General features: G+C 39.4%; 2 protein-coding genes across 6 annotated transcripts; both read left to right on the top strand.

Annotated features, from left to right (window-relative positions):
• The first annotated feature begins 6,523 nt into the window (after positions 1-6,523).
• LOC114285121 (hyccin) lies at positions 6,524-14,623 on the top strand. Of its 5 annotated transcripts, none has more exons than XM_082900106.1 (2): positions 6,524-7,887; positions 14,167-14,623. In XM_082900106.1, exon 1 carries the CDS (start codon positions 6,632-6,634, stop codon positions 7,874-7,876), a length of 1,245 nt encoding a protein of 414 aa, XP_082756232.1. In that variant the 5' UTR covers positions 6,524-6,631; the 3' UTR covers positions 7,877-7,887; positions 14,167-14,623. The 5 variants fall into 5 exon arrangements, with proteins under 5 accessions (XP_082756232.1, XP_082756235.1, XP_082756231.1 ...); XM_082900109.1 differs by lacking the exon at positions 14,167-14,623 and adding an exon at positions 13,263-13,745 and having other exon boundaries at positions 6,539-7,887; XM_082900105.1 differs by lacking the exon at positions 14,167-14,623 and adding an exon at positions 10,767-10,990 and having other exon boundaries at positions 6,539-7,887.
• A 209-nt stretch (positions 14,624-14,832) lies between these two features.
• LOC114285120 (putative leucine-rich repeat receptor-like protein kinase At1g68400) lies at positions 14,833-20,155 on the top strand. Its single transcript, XM_028228121.2, has 2 exons — positions 14,833-18,361; positions 19,203-20,155. The coding sequence occupies exons 1-2, from the start codon at positions 17,113-17,115 to the stop codon at positions 19,889-19,891; spliced, it is 1,938 nt and encodes a 645-aa protein (XP_028083922.2). The 5' UTR covers positions 14,833-17,112; the 3' UTR covers positions 19,892-20,155.
• The last annotated feature ends 618 nt before the right edge of the window (positions 20,156-20,773 follow it).

Genomic DNA, 20,773 nt, shown 5'->3' with positions numbered 1-20,773 from the left:
ATAAGAGCCATAACGGGTAACATAAGTAGTTTTAGGCTCGTCTCCCTCGGCAATTCTTACTTGATAGTACCCCGATCGAAGATCTAGCTTTGTGAAATACCTCGCCTTGCTCAATTGATCAAATGAATCTGCAATGAGAGGAAGGGGATACTTGTTCTTGATGGTCAGCTTGTTGAGTGCCCGATAATCCACACATAAGCGAAGACTACCATCATGCTTCTTTTGAAATAAGACAGGTGCACCAAATGGGGCCTTAGATGGCCTGATAAAGCCTGCTTCCAATAACTCTGTAAGCTGCTTCCTCAACTCATTCAACTCAGGAATAGCCATTCTATATGGTGCACGAGCTGGTGGTTTTGCCCCTAGCACTAACTCGATAGCATGATCCACACCTCGACGTAGAGGCAACTCCTTAGGCAACTGTTCAGGTATAACATCTGCAAATTGCCTTAAGACCTTCTTGACTGCGGCTGGGACAGGAGTAGAATCAAGAGCTTCATTCAACTTTAATGCTGCAACCCAAGTTTGCTCCCCATGCCTAACACCCCTCTTCAGTTGCATAGTTGAGACAAACCGATCACTATTGTTGGTGGCCATAGCAGGAATAAGACATGGCTTATCCCCCATGACACACATACTATTAGAATAAGGCATGACTGTCGTCTTTGTGGTTCTCAAGAAATCCAACCCAAGGATGGCTTGGAAGTCATCTATGGGCACTGCAGTGAAATCTACTCTTCCTTCCCAAGTGCTGACCTTCAAATGAACAGATTTTGCAACCCCATAGATAGGCTGCACTGCCGAGTTAACCGCCTTGATGCAGCTGTCATCCTTCTCTAAAGATAGTCCAAGTCTTTCAACTTCAGTCCCCGCAACAAAGTTGTGGGTGGCCCCAGTGTCAATCAACGCACGAAGGGGCTTCCCATTGAGTTTTACATCCACAAACATCAAACCTTTGTTGAATGACTTGTTCTTGTTCAACTTGCCTGATGATTCCTCACTATACATGGGTTTCTTCCCTTTGCCTTCATCTCTAGACTCCACAAGTTGTTTAGGATCTGAATGTTTGCTCACTTTGCCACTCTTGGCATTCTTCTTAGGCCTCCCTGTAGAAGCCTTCTTTTCCATGGCATTCATCACATGAAAGGCTCCCACTCTAGAGCCAGCTACCTTCGAACCCTTGCCGCTTCGCTTAGACCGCACATCTTTTTCCTCACTATCATCATCGCTTGGTTGAGAGACATGGTCAGACACAGTTGCTAGAGCATTCAAGGCACGCTTTTGTGGACATTCAGATAACCGGTGTGGCCCATTGCATAAGAAACAAGAGATAGGGCCTTTTGTTTTGCTTGTAGAGAATTGTTGAGGGGCTTTTGCCTTGTCACCATAGCTCTTCTGTTGCCACTGTCCTCCACCCGAATGGGTTTTGGATGTAGAAGTGTTGGCTCTCCCACTCTTGGGTTTGCCATGACCTTGGGACTTTTCACCTCCCCTACTCTTGCACAGGGAACCACTATCCTGTTGCTTAGGTTCGGCGTAGTCCGTAAGGCATTCAGCTGCTGCTTAGGCATGGGCTAAATCTTGCACTCTTTGCCTTTAAAGTTCAACTCTGGCCCATGGCTTCAATCCCTCAAGAAAGAAGAAGAGCGTGTCTTTCTCTGACATATCTCTGATGTCCAACATAAGCCCAGAGAATTCTTTCACATAATCCCTTATAGTGCCGGTGTGCTTGAGATCCCGCAAAGCACGCTGGGCATTATACTCAACATTTTCAGGGAAGAATTGGAGCTTAAGTTCATGCTTCAGTTGCTCCCAAGTCTCAATTGTGCATAAGTCGCGTTGCATCTCATCATGCTTAGTCCGCCACCATAACTTGGCATCACCGGACAAATACATTGTGGCCATAGAAATCCTTGTCTCCTCAGCATCGGCTTTCACAACTTTGAAATATTGCTCCATATCAAAAAGAAAGTTGTCTAACTCCTTGGCATCTCGGGCGCCCCCATAGGCACGGGGCTCGGGCACACGCGCCCTAATGAATTCCATGCCGCCACTAGGTGCATTGCCAAAGGCACGGGTAAGAACACCAACCCGGCCACTGAGGTCTTCAATCTCTAGCCTGAGTTCAGTGACAACATCCTCAAAATCTTGCCCATGAGTAGGGCCATGAGTTTGCTCAAGATCATAAACCCGTTGCTCAAGGGTGGCTAATGAAGTTGTCATGGCCTCCATATTGTCCATACGCTGCTCCAAAAGCTCAATTCTATCCTTTTGCGATGGTTGACGGTTGCCAGCACCCTCTATTTAGAAAGCCAATAATAGAGAAAGTCAGTAATAGAGAAAGCCAAATAGACTGGGCTTTGATACCAACTGTCACACACTGGCAATGCGGAAGCCTTGACAAGGATATGCAAGTGTGTGTGGCGCTAGTTGACTCCCCACACTAGCCCGCCAATAAAGCTCCAAAGGTTTGCAAAGACAAGCAAACACAATATTAGTTATGTTGATGAGCCACAAGATTGAAGACAAGCCACAAAATAGCAATCAACAGGCTAAAATAGAAGTAGCAACAATAGAAAGGTTTTGCACAATGTAAAGGCGAAATGAACTTTTCATTACTTAAAAGAAGGCATTACAAAAGTTGAACAATGCACAAAAGTGCTACAAAAGTTGCCTTACCATATACAAGGTTGGGGTACATTAAAGGCACAAGTGGTCTGGTTCAACACTTGGGTACCCCCTCCTTATATATAGCTTGTTAAACGCTTTTCTATCTGGCACGAGAAAACATCCATTATGTTTGAGGAGTCATAATGGATTTTTAAAAATAATACAAAAATAGAAAAATTACAACTCTTGGTCCCAAAACACCTTTACTACTAAGGTATTTACATAAAAATTTACAAGGCAAAAAGATTACATTTGACTCTCTAAAAGTTGGCCTAAAGTTGCTACTTGGTGGCTAGCTCGCTTCATGGCATATCTTGGGCATGTCTTGGACAATCTTGCACTATGCCTTGGGCCCTTGCTTGCACTTGCACCAACAACTTCTTAGGCATGTCTTTAGCTCTCCAAAGGGCACAAATGTGTGTGGCATCAAGGTGTTGACCCTTGGATGGGCGCACCTTGACACACGGCCTGCATGGTATGCCACCAAGTTCACCCTATGATGGGATTATACGGCTTAGACAGCTTGACGACCAAGAATTCCACATCCACTGTTCGGGAGCACGCTCGAACTGGTAGTGTGATTTTGCCCAACGGGTATTCTGGATTAGCGTTGAAGCCGAATAATGGATAAGGGACCGGAGACAGGTCTGACTCGGCGAACCCGAGTTTGATGAAGGTCTTGTAATACATAACCTCCGAAGTACTCCCCTGGTCTATGAGAACGCGTTCAACGGTGAATCGGTTTATGCGTAGTTCAATGACTAATGGATCAATGTGGGGGAGTGTTACGCCGATCAAATCAAAATCGTCGAAGGTAATATTCGGGGCTTCATGGGGCCGTTTTACTGGTGTGATTTGCTTTTGGGGGCCTAGATGCGACTGGATTGCATGCACGATTGGGGCTGTTGGCAGGCTGTATATCATATGGATGACGCCGAGCAGAGGTGAATCCTGCCGTAGGGCAACTGTTTTGGTTGAGTTGTTCTTTCGGACGTGTTGCTGGAGCCGACCGTCTTGTACAAACTCCTCAAGGTGGTCTTTCAAAGCATAGTAACTGTCGGTATCATGACCGTGATCTTTATGATATTCGCACCGTCTATCTCGTCTCCTTGTGTCGGGAGGTCCCACCATTTTTTATGGTCATTTGAAGAACGGAAGGTGTTGAACCTTAGCCATAACCACACTGATCGACTCCGATAACTCCATGTATTTCTTGTCGGCGCGCCTCACGCGCCTGCTATCTACTTGAAGCTGCTCATTAGCTCGGTGTAGACATTGGTCGTTTGATCGGCGTGAATCCCGTCTTCTATCTCGCTTAGCTCGATTCCATGATTCAGGGCTCCGTGGTGATACAGCGTTTATCGGCTGCACGACTTCAGACGAGGCCGACTTGGTGGCTTTATGCCCGTCTTTGACCCGGAGGGCATCGTCTTCTACTTTGTAGTATTCCTCAACTTTTTTCATCAACGCCCAGACCGTTTTTGGGGGCCGTCTGGTCAAAGAGCTGCGGAGGGCACTGTCTAGATATAACCCTATCTTGAACGCGGTAATGGCCATGGAGTCATTGTATGCATCATCTACCAGATTAAAACATTCCCAATACCACGCCGAACATGCACGAAGGGTTTCCCCCGGTTGAATCTGCATTGCCCATAGAGAATCGGCTTGCTTTGGCTGGACCTCATTAGTGATGAACCTTGCCCTGAAGGATTTTTGGAGTTGGTGGAAGCCTTTGATCGAAGCCGGCTCCAGTTTATAATACCACCTGACAGCCAGTGGTCCCAAACTACTCAGAAATATTCGACACATGAGGGCCTCGTCGTCTGCATGGAGCGTCATGGCTTGCTTGTAATGGCGGATGTGATCGATGGGGTCTGATTTACCATCATACAAGGTGAATGACGGTGCTTTGAACTTTTTGGGTATCACTGCCCTTGTAATCCGTCGTACAAAGGGGTCATGCTGATCCTCTTCATCTAAATCATTTATTCTTCGTTTTTTCCGTGCACGCGGACTTTCCTCAGAAGAACTGGAGATGTCGACTCGTCCCTTCTTTGTAGATTCTGGGGATGATGAGTCAGAGCCATTGCCACTATCATGTCTCCGAATTCAAGATCGTCGACCATCCCTTCTCAGAGGTCGTCCCGGCTCTTGATGCGCGGCTTGTTGGGATTTTTCCACTTCTAAGGCCAAATCTTGTCGAAGGCGCTCGTTCTCAGCCATCATGTTTTCCAACCTATGTTCGTTTTGCTTCACTTGCTCCATAATCGCTTACATTGTCTCGTGTGCTGATGTCGAGGGTGAATCGAAGTTCAAGACCCTTTTTGCGGTAATATTCTCTGGCCCAAGCATGTTGCTTGGAGTGGTTTCGTCTTGTGGCATAGGGTCGCCAGCGACTATCAAAGAATCTTCCGTCACCCCCACCATAGATGTGCTTGAGTTTTTCCACAGACGGTGCCAATTGTGGAGAAGTGGTTCTGGAAATACTCTTTTGATCCAATGGGGCACTCGAGATCCTCAGCTAGTGACCTGAAAAAGAATGAACACTCCGGTCGAGGGTGTCAGAATTAGCACTCCGACGGATATGTCAGTATATACTCTCTCGATTGCTTGTATCTTAAGTTAAGTGTACTAGTTCTCACATACCTTTCTTTAGTTGATGTTCTTCTATTTATATCTTTTCTTGGACCTCAGAGTCGGGCTCACCTTTAATCTATCATGTAATTATTTACTCGACCCCATTTGTTGCAAACTGCTCTTCATTTGGCTTCTTGCTCAACTGGCTATACGGCCGATTAAGATACTTCTGGGTTTGTATAAGACAAGGCCGAACAGAATGCATGTATCTCGACTCCCCAAGTTCACTAATTCAGCGTCTTTGCATCCCCTGATACTCGGCCCCCACATGTGCTATATGCACATTTAATTGTGATTCTTGTGTTTGTGATTATGACATATTGTGTTGCTAGTTATATCACATTACAATGTTAATTTTAATTCAAAGATTGTTTAGCTATATCTAATATGATGTTTAGTTATAATTTTTTTTTTTAATTATGACTACTATAAACTCATAAATGACATAACTATACCATAATATTAGTTCATAATATATTATGAATTTTACTTAATCATCTTGCCTGGTATATTCTATATAGTATTCAATTCACAACTCCTAAAATTAATTTGGGTATTTTCGAAAACTCTCTAAATATTACTAGCCACGATAGATTATAAAATGTTTATCTTGTTATCTACTTAACTAAATTTAATATCTCTCTGATTAAAATAATCTCAGCTAATGCATATTGATAGTCAATACGAGAAAGTGTGAATGGTTTACAATAAAAAAAAACATTTATAATTAAAGGTTGCTAAAAGGAATTCGAAAAGTGATTATTTTAATTAATTTTTTAATTTTTTTATAAAAATATATTAAAAAAAATAAAGAGAATAATGAGTTTGACTGATTTGACTTTTTGATAAATTTTAATAAAAAAATCAACACTCTAAATGAGGTTAATACTCTTAAGAATTAAAATCTTGTTTGGATGGTAATTATTTTAGTTTAAAAAATTAAAAAAATATTATAAATTATCATATTATTTTTTTTAATTTTATTTTAAACATTTTCTTATAAAAAATTTAAAAATTATTAAAATAACTTATTTTCAAACAAGATCTTAATCTCAACATTTGAAAATTACTCTAAAATAATTATATTTAAATCTCAGCCATATTGGCTAGTGGAGCTGGATCGGAATGTTTTGGTCAACCCGTTGGCTTATAACCCGGGTAGGATTCGGATGAGCCGTCAAGTAGTAAACATGACCCGACCCTAATTACCTGCATAAGTCATAGTGATTATCGACCAATTCCAGTTGTCCCAGTAACTCCTCTCTCTCTCTCTATCTGTCTCTGATCTGACCGGAGTCTGACACCGAGTCCACTCACCGCCGCCATGGACTTCCACACCGCCACCGGCTCGCCGTCGTCCTCCACCTCCTCCTCCGACCCAAACCTCACTAACTCCCACCACCACAACGGCGGTCACAACCACCACGACACCGACCCAATGCATTCCTGGTGGGAGTCCATCTCCAAAGCTCGCTCTCGAATCCACCTCCTCTCCTCCCTCCTCCCTCCCTCCTCCTCCTCCACCGCCGCCTCCCTCGACTCCCTTGCCGACTCCGACCGCCCCGCCCGCTCCCTCCTCTCCTCCTTCTCCGCCTACTCAGCCCTCTCCTCCTCCCTCTCCTCCCCTCTCTCCGGCTCCGGCGATGACCCCCTCTGCCAGTGGCTCTACGAGACCTACCAGTCCTCCGACACCGATCTCCGCCTCGTCGTCCTCTCCTTCATTCCTCTCCTCTCCGGCATCTACCTCTCTCGCATCTACTCCTCCTCCGCCTCCATGCCCTCCCTCGCCGGCTTCGAAGCCGTCCTCCTTTCTCTCTACGCCGCCGAGACCAAATCACGCGCCGGCAAGCCTGTCCTCGTCTCCATTCCTGATCTCTCTCAACCTTCTCTCTACCACACACCTCGAAACAAGCCAAACCCTAACCTAACCACCCAATCTCGACCCTCGATTGGAGTCCTCTCACCCCCTCTCGAGCCCCAAATCGCTGTGAAATCCACCAAACGCGCTTGCATTGTCGGAGTCGCCCTCGATTGCTACTTCAAACAGATCTCTCAGATGCCCAGTTGGTCCAAACTCGATTTCTGCCGATTGGCCTCCGATTGGGCTGGTCAGGACTGTCCCTGCAAATCTGAATTCGATAACAACGAAAACACCATCGAAACGAACGGGTTTTCAGATGGAATTAGGGTTTCTGAAATCGATGATGTTGTAGAAGAGATGGGTAATTTCGGAATTAGCGAAAATGGGACTGTTTCGGCTCCGAAAGGGGCTCGAATTCCACTTCCATGGGAGCTTCTACAGCCTGTGTTGAGAATTCTGGGTCATTGCCTGTTGGCACCTCTCAATGCAGAGGAAGTTAAGGATGCTGCGTCGATGGCGGTGCGGTGTTTGTATGCTAGAGCTTCTCATGACTTGGCTCCTCAGGCCATTTTGGCCACTCGGAGTCTCATTCAGCTAGATAAGAGGGCTCGTGAATCAGCGAGGGCAACCGCAATGGCCACTGCAGTTTCCAATGCTAACACACCTAGTAAAGCTAAGAAGCCGGAGATACTCTTGGTTTCAAAGTGAAGGCAGAGCATGTAAGGTTTCAACTACGATTTTTGGTTTTTCTTGGTAAAACTGTATTTTTTTGTTTCTGGGGTGTAGTAGGTTAGATTTGTAAGTTGAAATGAATGATTTTCTGTGTTTATATGTTGATAGGTTGGATTGTTCATTGTATTTCTGAGCTATATTGTTGTGCATCAATATGTATTTTGTGGATTCTGTTATTCTTGTATTTTATTTCTGTGATCCTATTTTGTGCAAGCATGTAACCTTTACTTGGAGATTGTTCGATGGTGATTGCTTTTCTCACATACATGTCCAAGTTGTTTTGAAATGTTGATGTTTTCTTGAATATAGTGATGAATGTTCCGAGTGAAATGGATTCTGTATTTCATTGGAGGCCTGGCATCTTGTTCTGCATGATCTACTAGAACTGTAGCCTTTTATCTTTGATTTTGCATTCAATGTTTACTTCTCAACAACGCCATATCATATGTTTCTTCTCATGTGAAAATTGGCGAAATTAGTCATTTTCTTGTTTGATCATTATTAAGTTAAACAGAAATCGGTATGCCACATTCAGTGCAAGCATTCAATGGAAAACTACCTTGTGTACCGTTGGCGCCCTTCTAGTGGCGTTTGATTAATGAGTATTTACTTGTAATAATAAAAAAGGTAGTTTGATAGAATCTATAGACAAGCAGTGATGAGGTCTTAACTGATCGAATGGTTATGATTGATTTGAGATCAGTGTTACCAAAAAATACTAAAAATCTAGTGATTTACATTTTGGAACCCACTTTTTGAAACATGGTACACTTTCATTCCAAAATAATAAATTTAGCGACCTAAAGCAATTTCAAAAATTTTCTCTTAATTTTCTTAAAGTTTCCCTTAGGATGAAAATAAATGTAGTATATATAGATGAACTAAAACGTAAGGAGAATGGAGAACAAAATATTAAAAAAATGTGCCATAATACTCGTAATAATGTTTTTAAGAAAAATTGCTCTAACAATTAGAGTCACCTTAAATTCCAATAGTGTGATTTATACAAGCCTACCCCTATTGTTCCACATTTTAGAGCACGTCCCACATTGTTCTTGTTCCTCATACCAAAACGATCCGTGTTCCGTGTAACATAGTTTGAGATCCATCCATTTCCCTTTGCTTGGTCAACCACCTTCTTTGCCTTAACTTGTTGGATATTCCTTGACGGGTTTCTGAGTTAAAGGCAATGACTTCTCAAGTCATTAGAGATTACAAGCATAGATAGCAAGGTTGACGATGCAGAACCATTTTTCACGTTGACCAAACTCTCAAAGGTAACAGATGATTTACTCTAGTTTCCAAACAAAATAATGAAAAACAATAGAAAAGAAAAACAGAAGAACTGGCACCTCGGGCTCTCCTGTCTAGTTTCCATGGTAGCTGGCTTTGTCTCTGGTTTTCGCTGTAATCTGCTATGGTTCTGTTAGACACCTACTAAATTCTTACTGTAACTTGCTTAGTTGTCAGTTTGTTCAATTCCTAGTAATTATAAAACTATCTCAAATTGATGATCATAAATTCTCTAGGTCTATTCCTTTTCTTGTAGTTTTCCCTTTTGGACCTTATTGCTTGTAACAGTTTTAGTTCATTGTGTGTAGAAAAAAAGAAAATGGTTTGTAGGATCATTAATCATATGCCAAACAAACAACATTCATGTGGACTTTGGGTCAGTAAATCATCGTAACTCATGTGATTTTGTGGTTATTAAAGTTGATTTTGGCTCACCATTAAGATTACTAACTGATTATACTATGTTTTGATAAATCATATTGCAAGAAATTGAGTTAATGTGTGAACGAGTAAATCTTTAAAAACTAAACATCAAATCAATATTGATAGATGTTGTATTTCCTTCTGAAGCAATGTATTCATGTGCCGATTGGTGGTCATTGAACTTGAGATCACAAAAGAATCAGCAATATTGTTAGATTGATCCCCAAAATGGGAAGACAAATTAATTTTTGCAGCCAACCCAGGTTTACTGAAGACAAATCCGATTCTGATCTGATTTCCATTCAATCAATAATGCCTAGATACTATTATTGTAAAAGTTGGTCATGGAATTGAAGAACAAAATCTGAGTCAACAGAGAAGTTATTGGTGTCTGATGGAGGAAAATTGAAGCCCAGTTAACAAGGCAACCATAGATTCCTCATGGAATCAGAATGGAATATAATTTGATGCAAGAAATACAATTCGCATCATAAATTACATTATTCTCTACATTCTATTGATATTGATTAGACGTGATTGTGAGCGAGCATGAAGCATATGTGAAGCATTGGGAAGAAACATGAAAATGACTACGTTAACCATTCTATTCTACCTGTGTATGGATAATAGAGGATCCTTGCATGTTTACAATGTACAATGTCACGATACTTACATCAGGAAACTTAAAAGTTTTTGTTTTTACCTTCTTAATTCATTACTTTTTTTAGGGTTTTTATTGTTTTGTGTGTTGTGTGTGTGTATGCATTATGTTATTGCTGGGAACTAAGACAAATTTTCTTGTTGCCTTTTCCTCCTCCCTCATCATAGTAGATTTTTGTAGATGAAGATGATTATGTGTGTCATTACACCTATGCATTGCTGGGAACTTAGACAAATTTTTTTGTTGCCTTTTCCTTGTCTCTCATCATGGTAGATTTTTGTTGACGAAGATGATTATTGTAAAATTTCCAGGAAGTAATTTGTTTAGTATGACTTGAGTTTGAATTATGATGGCTTTGCTAAAGTGTGTTGTTCACGAGGTTTGGCCAGTCAGCAATACAGATAGACCACAATGACGATAGAGAAAAACATAAACAAGAGTTCCTTGGACAACTCTGACTTGACAATTTTAGTATAATGACTTTTTAAGGTATGGAATTTAAAGAATTGAAGCTGTCCTAAGAGATGAGAACTGAGGTGGTCACTTGATTCTTTTTTGTGCTTGCCTTGTGGAATATGGCTATGGGTGGTCTCAATTTGGGATGGCTAGTATTATACTGTAGGATGCTTCTTATGCTGTTTCATGGGATGCTCATATGTAGTAGTAGCCTATTAGGGTGCTAGCTTCCCTACTAGTTAGATAAAAAAAAAAAAAAAAAATGAATAAATGTTTTAAAGATAAATGTGCCTTAATACTCGTAAAAATGTTTTTAAGAAAAATTGCTCTAACAATTAGAGGCACCTTAAATTCTAATACTGTGATTTATACAAGCCTACCCCTATTGTTCCACATTTTAGAGCACGTCCCACATTGTTCCTGTTCCTCGTACCAAAACGATCCGTGTTCCGTGTAACATAGTTTGAGATCCATCCATTTCCCTTTGCTTGGTCAACCACCTTCTTGCTTTAACTTGTTGGATATTCCTTGACGGGTTTCTGAGTTAAAGGCAATGACTTCTCAAGTCATTAGAGATTACAAGCATAGATAGCAAGGTTGACGATGCAGAACCATTTTTCACGTTGACCAAACTCTCAAAGGTAACAGATGATTTGCTCTAGTTTCCAAACAGAATAATAAAAAACAATAGAAAAGAAAAACACAAGAACTGGCACCTCGGGCTCTACTGTCTAGTTTCCATGGTAGCTGGCTTTGTCTCTAGTTTTCGCTGTAATCTGCTATGGTTCTATTAGGCACCTACTAAATTCTTACTATAACTTGCTTAGCTGTTAGTTTGTTCAATTCCTAGCAATTATAAAACTATCTCAAATTGATGAGCACAAATTCTCTAGGTCATATTCCTTTCCTCGTAGTTGTCCCTTTTGGACGGAGGTCAAGATCTGTTACCTTTGTTAACCCTTCTATTCATGCATCATAGCTATTATATTTTTTCCCTTTGTTCCTCGTACCCACAAACAAATTTCGCCGGAGCTGACAGCCAGCTCTCTTTCCAAAATCCTATTTACCACGTCAAAAAACGATCTACACACATTTGAGTGAACTGCTCGTGATTTTCGGGATACTAAAGAGTACAACATTGTATATCAAAACAATCAACAACAAAGAAAGATAGAAAAGGAGGGACGAAATAAGGTATCAGAAAACAAAGTCACCACAATAGCTATCTCACTCCAAAAGCATATTTCTCTACAACATCAAATGTTTTTTGGTACAAAATAAATATAAAAAATCTCCGTGTACAAGTACGCAGATTCCCGATTCAAAATAAAGATGAAACATAATCATTTTCCCGCCTTTGCTTTTTGTCAGGCAGTTTGTTTTTATCTTTACTTTACAACCACGCAAACCATTAGACACGTGACACGTGTAAACCACTACCTCATAAGGAATCAAAAGTATTCACACCACTCACACCTAGGCCCGAGTGTGACTTCCTTTACACCACAACCATACACGTGTCCAACATCGATGAATGGACAGTCTAGATTTGCCTTCTGGGTGGGGGTGGGGGTGGGGGCGGGGGTGGGGGCAATACAGTGCCTCCTCAGGTCACACCAACTCACATCAGGTTTTTATATAATAGGGAGGCCTTGTACGGCTGGTGTGAGTTTACCGTTCTCCATTACAAAATGTCTTGCCAAGCTTCTTTCTGTTTCTATGCAAAAAATGTTTTCTTCACATACCCACAATGCCCTTGCCCAAAAGAACAACTCCTAGATCTCTTGCAATCACTTTTCGTTCACACATTCATGGATGCTGGACACATGTATGATTGTGGTGTAAAGGAAGTCACATCCGGGCCCAAGTATGAGTGGTGTGAGTACTTTTGATTCACATGTATAATGGTTTGCATGGTTGTAAAGTAAAGATAAAAACAAAGCGCCCAACAAAAAGCAAAGAGCAAAGGTGGGAAAATGATTATGTTTCATCTTTCTTTTGAATGGGGAATTTGCGTACTTGTAAACAGAGATTTTTTATATTTATTTTGTACCAGAAAACATTTGATGTTGTAGAGGAATATGCTTTTGGAGTGGGATAGCTATTGTGGTGACTTTGTTTTTTGGTACCTTGTTTCGTCCCTCCTTTTCTGTCTTTCTTTGTTGTTGATTGTTTCAATATACAATGTTGTACTCCTTAGAAGAGTATCCCGAGAATCACGGATAGTTCACTCAAATGTGTGTAGATTGTTTTTTGACGTGTTTATTAAAGTTGATTTTGGCTCACCATTAAGATTACTAACTGAATATACTATGTTTTGATAAATCATATTGCAAGAAATTGAGTTGTTGTGTGAACAAATAAATCTTTAATAACTAAACATCAAATCAATGTTGATAGATGTTGTATTTCCTTCTGAAGCACTGTATTCATGCGCTGATTGGTGGTCATTGAACTTGAGATCACAAAAGAATCGGCAATAGTGTTAGATTGATCCCCAAAATAGGAAGACAAATTCATTTTTTGCAGCCAACCCAGGTTTACTGAAGACAAATGTGCAAGGATTCTGATCTGATTTCCATTCAATCAATAATGCCCAGAACTACTACTGTAAAAGTTGGTCATGGAATTGAAGAACAAAATCTGAGTCGATGGAGAAGTTATTGGTGTCTGACGGAGAAAAATTGAAGCCCAATTAACAAGGCAACCATAGATTCCTCATGGAATCAGAATGGAATATAATTTGATGCAAGAAACACAATTCACAACATAAATTACATTATTCTCTACTTTCTATTGATATTGATTAGACGTGATTGTGAGCGAGCATGAAGCATATGTGAAGCATTGGGAAGAAATATGAAAATGACTACGTTAACCATTCTATTCTACCTGTGTATGGATATAGAGTATCCTTTCGTGTTTACAATGCACAATGTCACGGTAGTTACATCAGGGAACTTGAAAGTGTTTTTTTTTCCCCTGTTAATTCATTACTTTTTTTAGGGTTTTTATTGTTTTGTGTGTTGTGCGTGTGTCACCTCTGCATTATGTTATTGCTGGGAACGAAGACAAATTTTCTTGTTGCCTTTTCCTCCTCCCTCATCATAGTAGATTTTTGTAGATGAAGATGATTATGTGTCATTACACCTATGCATTATTGTTGTTATTGCTGGGAACTTTGACAAATTTTTTTGTTGCCTTTTCCGTGTCTCTCATCATAGTAGATTTTTGTAGACAAAGATGATTATTGTAAAATTTCCAGGAAGTAATTTGTTTAGTATGACTTCAGTTTGAATTATGATGGTTTTGCTAAAGTGTGTTGTTCGCGAGGTTTGGCCAGTCAGCAATACAGATAGATTGCAATGACGATAGAGAAAAACATGAACAAGAGTTCCTTGGACAACTCTGACTTATTTAATGGCTTTTTTAGGTATGGAATTTAAAGAATTGAAGCTGTCCTAAGAGATGAGAACTGAGGTGGTCACTTGACTCTTTTTTGTGCTTGCCTTGTGGAATATGGCTATGGTTGGTCTCTATTTGGGATGGCTAGTATTATACTGTAGGATGCTTCTTGTGCTGGTTCGTGGGATGCTCATGTGTAGTGGTAGGCTATTAGGGTGCTAGCTTCCCTACTAGTTAAAAAAATAATTAATAAAAAGAAGAAGCTTCCCTTCCTGCTTAATAGTGCTTTTAATTTATGTTATCTAATTATCAACTTTCAGCTTGAGAGAAGTTGTGCCGAACAGAATCAAAAACACGTGGGTCTTGTTTGGTAGTTTATGGGAGTTGTTTATAAGTTTATGTGGAGAGTTTGTGTCAAAATGCTTTGTGCAAATTCTATATAATTGCTTATGAACCCAGGGATGTTTTTAGCCTTTGATAATCAAGGATATGGATAAATAGATGTTATTAATGGAACAAAAACAATAAAGAACAAACAACATTTTATTGACACTGTGAAGGCACCTTGATAGGGCATGCATCAACATGGCAGGATGCAACTTGACACTGCAAGTGTGTGCCAGTTTGAAATATTATTCTGAACTTGTTTGGTGAATTATTTTTAAATTTGATTTTTTTTTTTTTTGGGGGGGGGGGAATAACTCACCATTAGGAACCACTCAAAAATTGAATTTTTAAAAATTATTTTAACACAAAAATGAATACTACATATTTGTTTGGGATGTTAGTTGACTTTTAGACTATTTGGGCCTAGGGTTAAAAAATTTTGTTTGGGATCAGTTTTTTGGTTTTTTGACTTTTGTAAGAGAAAAAATAAATTGATTATGAGTTGGATGTGACATTTTGGCCTCGTTTGGGAAGTGGCTATTTTAGTAGGCTATTTGGCTTTTTGGCTATTTTAGTGGCTATTTTAGTTTTTGTGTTTGGGAAGATGAGATGATTTTTTAGTTGAGTTATTATATTGAAAAGTGTGTTGAAATGATGTTTAAATTTAAAATGACAGATTTATCCCTAACTTTTTATTTTTTAAAATTAATATAAAGGGGCAAAATGGTAATTTGCCCTTGCTGTCACACTGTGCGGCTGTGACAGTGTAGGCTGTGCCTACACTGTCCCGTCCAGCGGCCTATTTTTTTTTTTTTTTTTTTTGAAAATCAGAGGAAAAGGTGCTACAGTAGGGACTTATGGGCTAATTTTCTAAAAGAGGCTATAATAGCCTAAACCTCTTATTGCCAAACACCCCCTTTGTCTTATTTGACTAAAATATTTTATTTTGTGTTATATGTCTATTTTAGCCCAAATAGGCATTCCAAACGAGGCTTTTATGTAAATGAGTAGTGTTTTTGAACTTTTCTTTGTTTTAACAAATTAAAAAAAAAATGAAGAAAATGAAAATGCAAACTCTAAACGTAAAATTGTATGTGTAATATTGGGATGTTTTGAGAAAATAGTAAAAAATTGACTTTTGACTTTTTATCAAGTTTTTGGCTTTTTTAGAAAAGTAATTTGAGAAGTTAATAAAAAGTTACTTTTGACTTTTTTGTTTAATATTGTTTATGATGTCACATCATAATAAAATGATCAAATTATTTCCACCAAATGTAGAAAATTTATATTTTCACTCATGTAAATATAAAAAAATATAAAAGATATAATTATAATTTTATATATGAATTTTTTATTTTAGACTTGCCAAATGACTCTTCACTAAAAACGCCAACTTAACTTTTTTAACAAACAAACTACCAACGTAACTTCTACCAAGTTGTCAAAAAGCACATCATAGAACACAATATTAATGCTAAGAAAAATAATATACAGGCAACTTAAAAATTGACTCTGTGTCGAGCATTGATTGAACGTTAAACGTTTAGTGCTATTGATAGACACGTCAATGCTATTGATCTACACGTCAGTTGGTTTCAAGCCATCTGTTGGCTTAAACTAGTAATTCTCCAATGCCAAACCCAATATTCTACAATTTTATTCTTCCAAAACAATATTGTAGTTAGCTTCTTAGAAGATCAAACAAGAGTAGCTAGTAATAATCTATATCCAGACATTCCAAAAATTAGTTATTGACAAAATGAAAGCTTATTCAATTTGGTTTAACCCTAGCCTAGCCCTTTCTTTTTATTCGGACAAAAAACCTAGTCCTTGTTTGAAAATACACCCTATGGCATATTATAGTACTAATTCCAATGTATCAACCTGAAAATTAACCAAATGCCTTTTTGTCTTACAATTCTACGGCATAAAGAATCTGTAAGTTTGAGATATAACTTGATTCCAATTCTATCAATTCGAGGATATAATAACAAAGAATCGATGGCTTAAAATTATCTACGAACTTAATTTTATATTTTTCTAATCATCAAATCACATAAAAATAAACCCCAACACAAAAAAATAAACCCCAACAACAGCCGACCTACCATTAAGTGGTCATTTTTGTCTACCATAAACTTGTAATAGTTACAATAGTTTATCAACCATTTTTACCATATAATCAACTCATAAAAATTATAAACGCGAGAAGCCAAAATTCACAGAACATGTACAAGCCATGAGAAGCCAAAAATTTCATTTTAACAAAATAATATAAACATGGGTATTCCACACAATGTTCATTCTAGCTGGAACATCATCATCACATTATATACCCATATATATATATACAAACAATGTAACAATCTTCATAGGATTCTCAGCTGAGAAATCGAGCAGAAAAACAATCACTTTAGTTTTTATCTTCAACAATGAACATCAATTGCTGTACAAATGGGCATATTATTAGAATATCTTCCATTTCATTTCATATCCACCTAATTATCAACACCACCACATTCTTGTTTCTATGATAGCCTGCACATCTAAAACCACACCACTCTCACACTCCACACTGAATTGAACAATGGGTTGTTCTCTTCACTTCTTTATCCACCTTCTTGTTATCTCTCTTCTCGCACTACGCGGTCTCGTTTTCGCCCAAAATGGCATCCAAGAAGCTGAAAGGGAGGCCCTTTTGGCCCTTGCAGACGAGCTCAACAACTCTTTCCTTCATAACAACTGGACCAGTCTCAATTGCTACAATATCGTTATGACCCCATATTGGTACGGTGTAAAGTGTACCAATGGAAGAGTCGCCGAGGTTGTTCTAGAAAACATGGGCCTAACCGGGAAAATCAGGCCCGACACGCTTTTCAACCTCACTGAATTGTCAGTTCTTAGCCTCAAGAACAACTCAGTATCGGGGAATATGATGGACTTCTCACAAAATCAGAAGTTGACTCAGATTGACATGTCATCAAACATGTTTGATGGGCTGATCTCTAATTCTCTCCCGGGTCTTGCTTTCCTAGAGTCATTGCAGCTTCAGGACAACATGTTAGCAGGTTCAATACCGGCTTTCAATCAGTCTAGCTTGAAAGAATTCAATGTATCGAACAATGGACTCATCGGGGCAATACCAAACACGAAAGTCCTCCAATCCTTCAATTCCTCATCATTCTCCGGTAACCCACAACTGTGTGGCTCACCATCTTACAATCCCTGCAGCCCTAGCAATAACGATACATCCTCGGATAATAGCCCTAAACCCAGTGGTGTGTCTCGCTTTGCTCCCATTTTGTTAGTCATTGATGTTGTTGGCTTTATTGTTGTTGTGTTCCTCTTCATGATCTACTGCAGAAAGTCTAAACAGCTCAGTAATGCGATGAATATGAGAAGTAGTCGTCCTGTTGAAGGAGTACGTGCAGAGAAGGCTGTGCAAGATATAGAGGTGAGCCAAAGAAGCGAAGGGTATGTAGAATCCGAAGGTGGAGAAGGAGGAGGAGGAGAGAGAGGTAAATTGACATTCATGGATGGCGTGGAGCGGGGTTTTGGGCTTCATGATCTTCTAAAAGCATCCGCGGAGGGTCTGGGGAAAGGAAATTTTGGGAATTGTTATAAGGCCATGGTGGATGATGGACCGGCCGTGGTGGTGAAGAGGCTAAGGGACTTGAGGCCTTTGAGCCATAGCGAGTTTGCGAAACAATTGCAAGCTTTGGCGGACCTGAAACACCCAAACTTGTTGCCTCTCCTCGCTTACTACTACTCCAAAGAAGAGAAGTTGTTGGTTCACAAGCTTGCATCAAATGGAAATGTATATAATCGCATTCATGGTAAGTTGATTTATTACTGAGTCCATTCTTTTGAAGTCTTTTTTTTTTTTTTTGTTTGTTTGTTTGTTTTTTTTTTTTTTTTTGTCCGTAATTTGATTTCCTAGGAAAAATGACTACAAGATTAGAAGGTTTAGAGCATGGTTTTGAGAGTTACATTTTAGTATGAGAAATATTAGGGATTATGAAATTTTTTTCATGAAAATGATCATAAAAAATTTATGACCCTTAGATTATCTTGAGTATTGGGCATGAACTTTGGACTAAACAACATGAAATTTAAACTTATAAGCGAAAATAACAATGATAGAGAGTTCTAATTTTAGAGTTTTAAAGAAAACTTTAGTGATGTGACAAGAGAGGAAAAAAAAACATAGGCACACACATCGCATCACATGTGGACCCCACTTCTTACCACATCACTAAAGTTTTCTTTAGAGTTCCAAATCTAGAGTTCTCAATCTTTATTCAAACGAAAATTAGAGTTCTGATGAAATATGTCAATTTAAAGTATTTATACTAAATTTGTCTAAGCGAGTTATTGATCAATTGAAGTGAATAGGGACAGAACTAGAATTTTTGAATTGGGGGCATAATAAATTTGATATAAAAAATTAAAAATTGGAGGGTGACACTGAATGGATTTTTTCTTGGAAGGACTAATAAATATTTCATGAAATGTTAAATTCCTGATATCAACCAAACATCATCCATTTACTCATTCGCATCCGTACACATTAATTTCACATAACCAAACATGACCATCTCATATAGTTTAGAACTCATATTCGACTCTGTACTTAAACTATCCATTCGACTCGATATAATTTGCTTGACTTTACAGGAGGAAGAGGAACAAGAGGCCGAGTCCCATTCCGGTGGACAGCAAGACTGTCAGTAGCCCGCGCAGTGGCACGAGCCATGGACTACCTCCACCTCAACCCACCCAAATCCACCACCACCACCACCACCACCACCATCTTCCCCCCACACGGCAACCTCAAATCCTCCAATGTCCTCCTCGACAACGACCTCGTCCTCGTCTCCGACTACTCCCTCGCCTCCCTCATCTCCCTCCCCATCGCCGCCCAACGCATGGTCTCCTACAAATCCCCCGAATTCCAAAACTACAAAAGACTTTCCAAAAAATCGGACGTCTGGTCCTTCGGTTGCCTCCTCCTCGAGCTACTCACCGGTCGCGTCTCCGCCCACTCCTCTCCTCCCGGAGTCAACGGCGTTGACCTCTGCGGCTGGGTCCATCGTGCCGTCCGGGAGGAATGGACGGCTGAGATCTTCGACGTTGAGATCGCCGTGCAGCGGAGCGCGACCCACTCTATGCTGAGGCTTTTGCAGATTGCGATAAGGTGCTGTGAAAAGGCGCCAGAAAAGAGGCCGGACATGGCAGAGGTCGCGAGGGAGATTGAGAATATTAAGGTGGTTGTCGACTCCGAGGACTCCGAGGACTTGTCGCAATCGATTACCGATGATTCGATGTCAATGTCGGCGACCCCATCGATTATGAATGGACATTGATCGTGATTTATTTCAAATGTTAATTGCATTATATAAAAATATAATCGAAACTACATTTTTTTTTTTTTTTTGAGTTATTAGCTTTTTTTTGTTAATAATTTTTCTTAGAGTGATGTATTCAGACCGACCATGTATTGATGATTGATTTATATGTTTGTGAGATCCATATGAAAAGAGTCGGCTCTTGATGTAATAATAGAGATGTTATATATTAAAATTACAGTGTTTTAAAGTTTTAAATTGTAAAAATAAAATAAAAAGTCACAATTCAAAAGTCAAAAACTATGTCGTTTTGTAGCATAGCATTCTTATCACACCACATACACCCTAAGTTGTTACCAATCATACAAGTCGACTTTGGTTCAAAGTCAATCTATGCACAATTTTTATTTTTTATGTAATTTGATTGTTTGGCAATATGTCAAAAATAAAATATTAATAGTGGATGGCATGGTGTCACACACGGGCAATGCAGAAGCCTTGACAAAGATATGCAAGTGTGCATAGTGCTAGTTACCTCTCTTCACAAGTCCATCAATAAAGCTCAAAAGGTTTGTAAAGACAAGCGAACACAATATTATTAGTTAAGTTGATAAGTCACAAGATTGGAGACAAGCCACAAAATAGGAAGCAGTAAGCTAAAATTAAACATGCAACACCAGAAAAACTTTGCACAACTTAAAGGCGAAATGAATTTTTCATTGATCAAAAGAAGGCATTACAATAGTTGAACAAATGCACCAAAATTGCTACAAAAGTTGCCTTACCATAAGTTAGGTTGGGGTACTTTAAAGTCACAAGTAGTCTGCTTCAACACTTAGATACCTCCTCTTTAATATAGCTTGTTAAGCCATTTCCTGACTGGCAAGAGAAAACATCCAC

Source organism: Camellia sinensis, chromosome 12 (genome assembly GCF_055761805.1).
Source record: "Camellia sinensis isolate YWXY chromosome 12, ASM5576180v1, whole genome shotgun sequence".
Taxonomy (NCBI): domain Eukaryota; kingdom Viridiplantae; phylum Streptophyta; class Magnoliopsida; order Ericales; family Theaceae; genus Camellia; species Camellia sinensis.
This window is presented reverse-complemented; position numbering and strand designations above follow the sequence as displayed.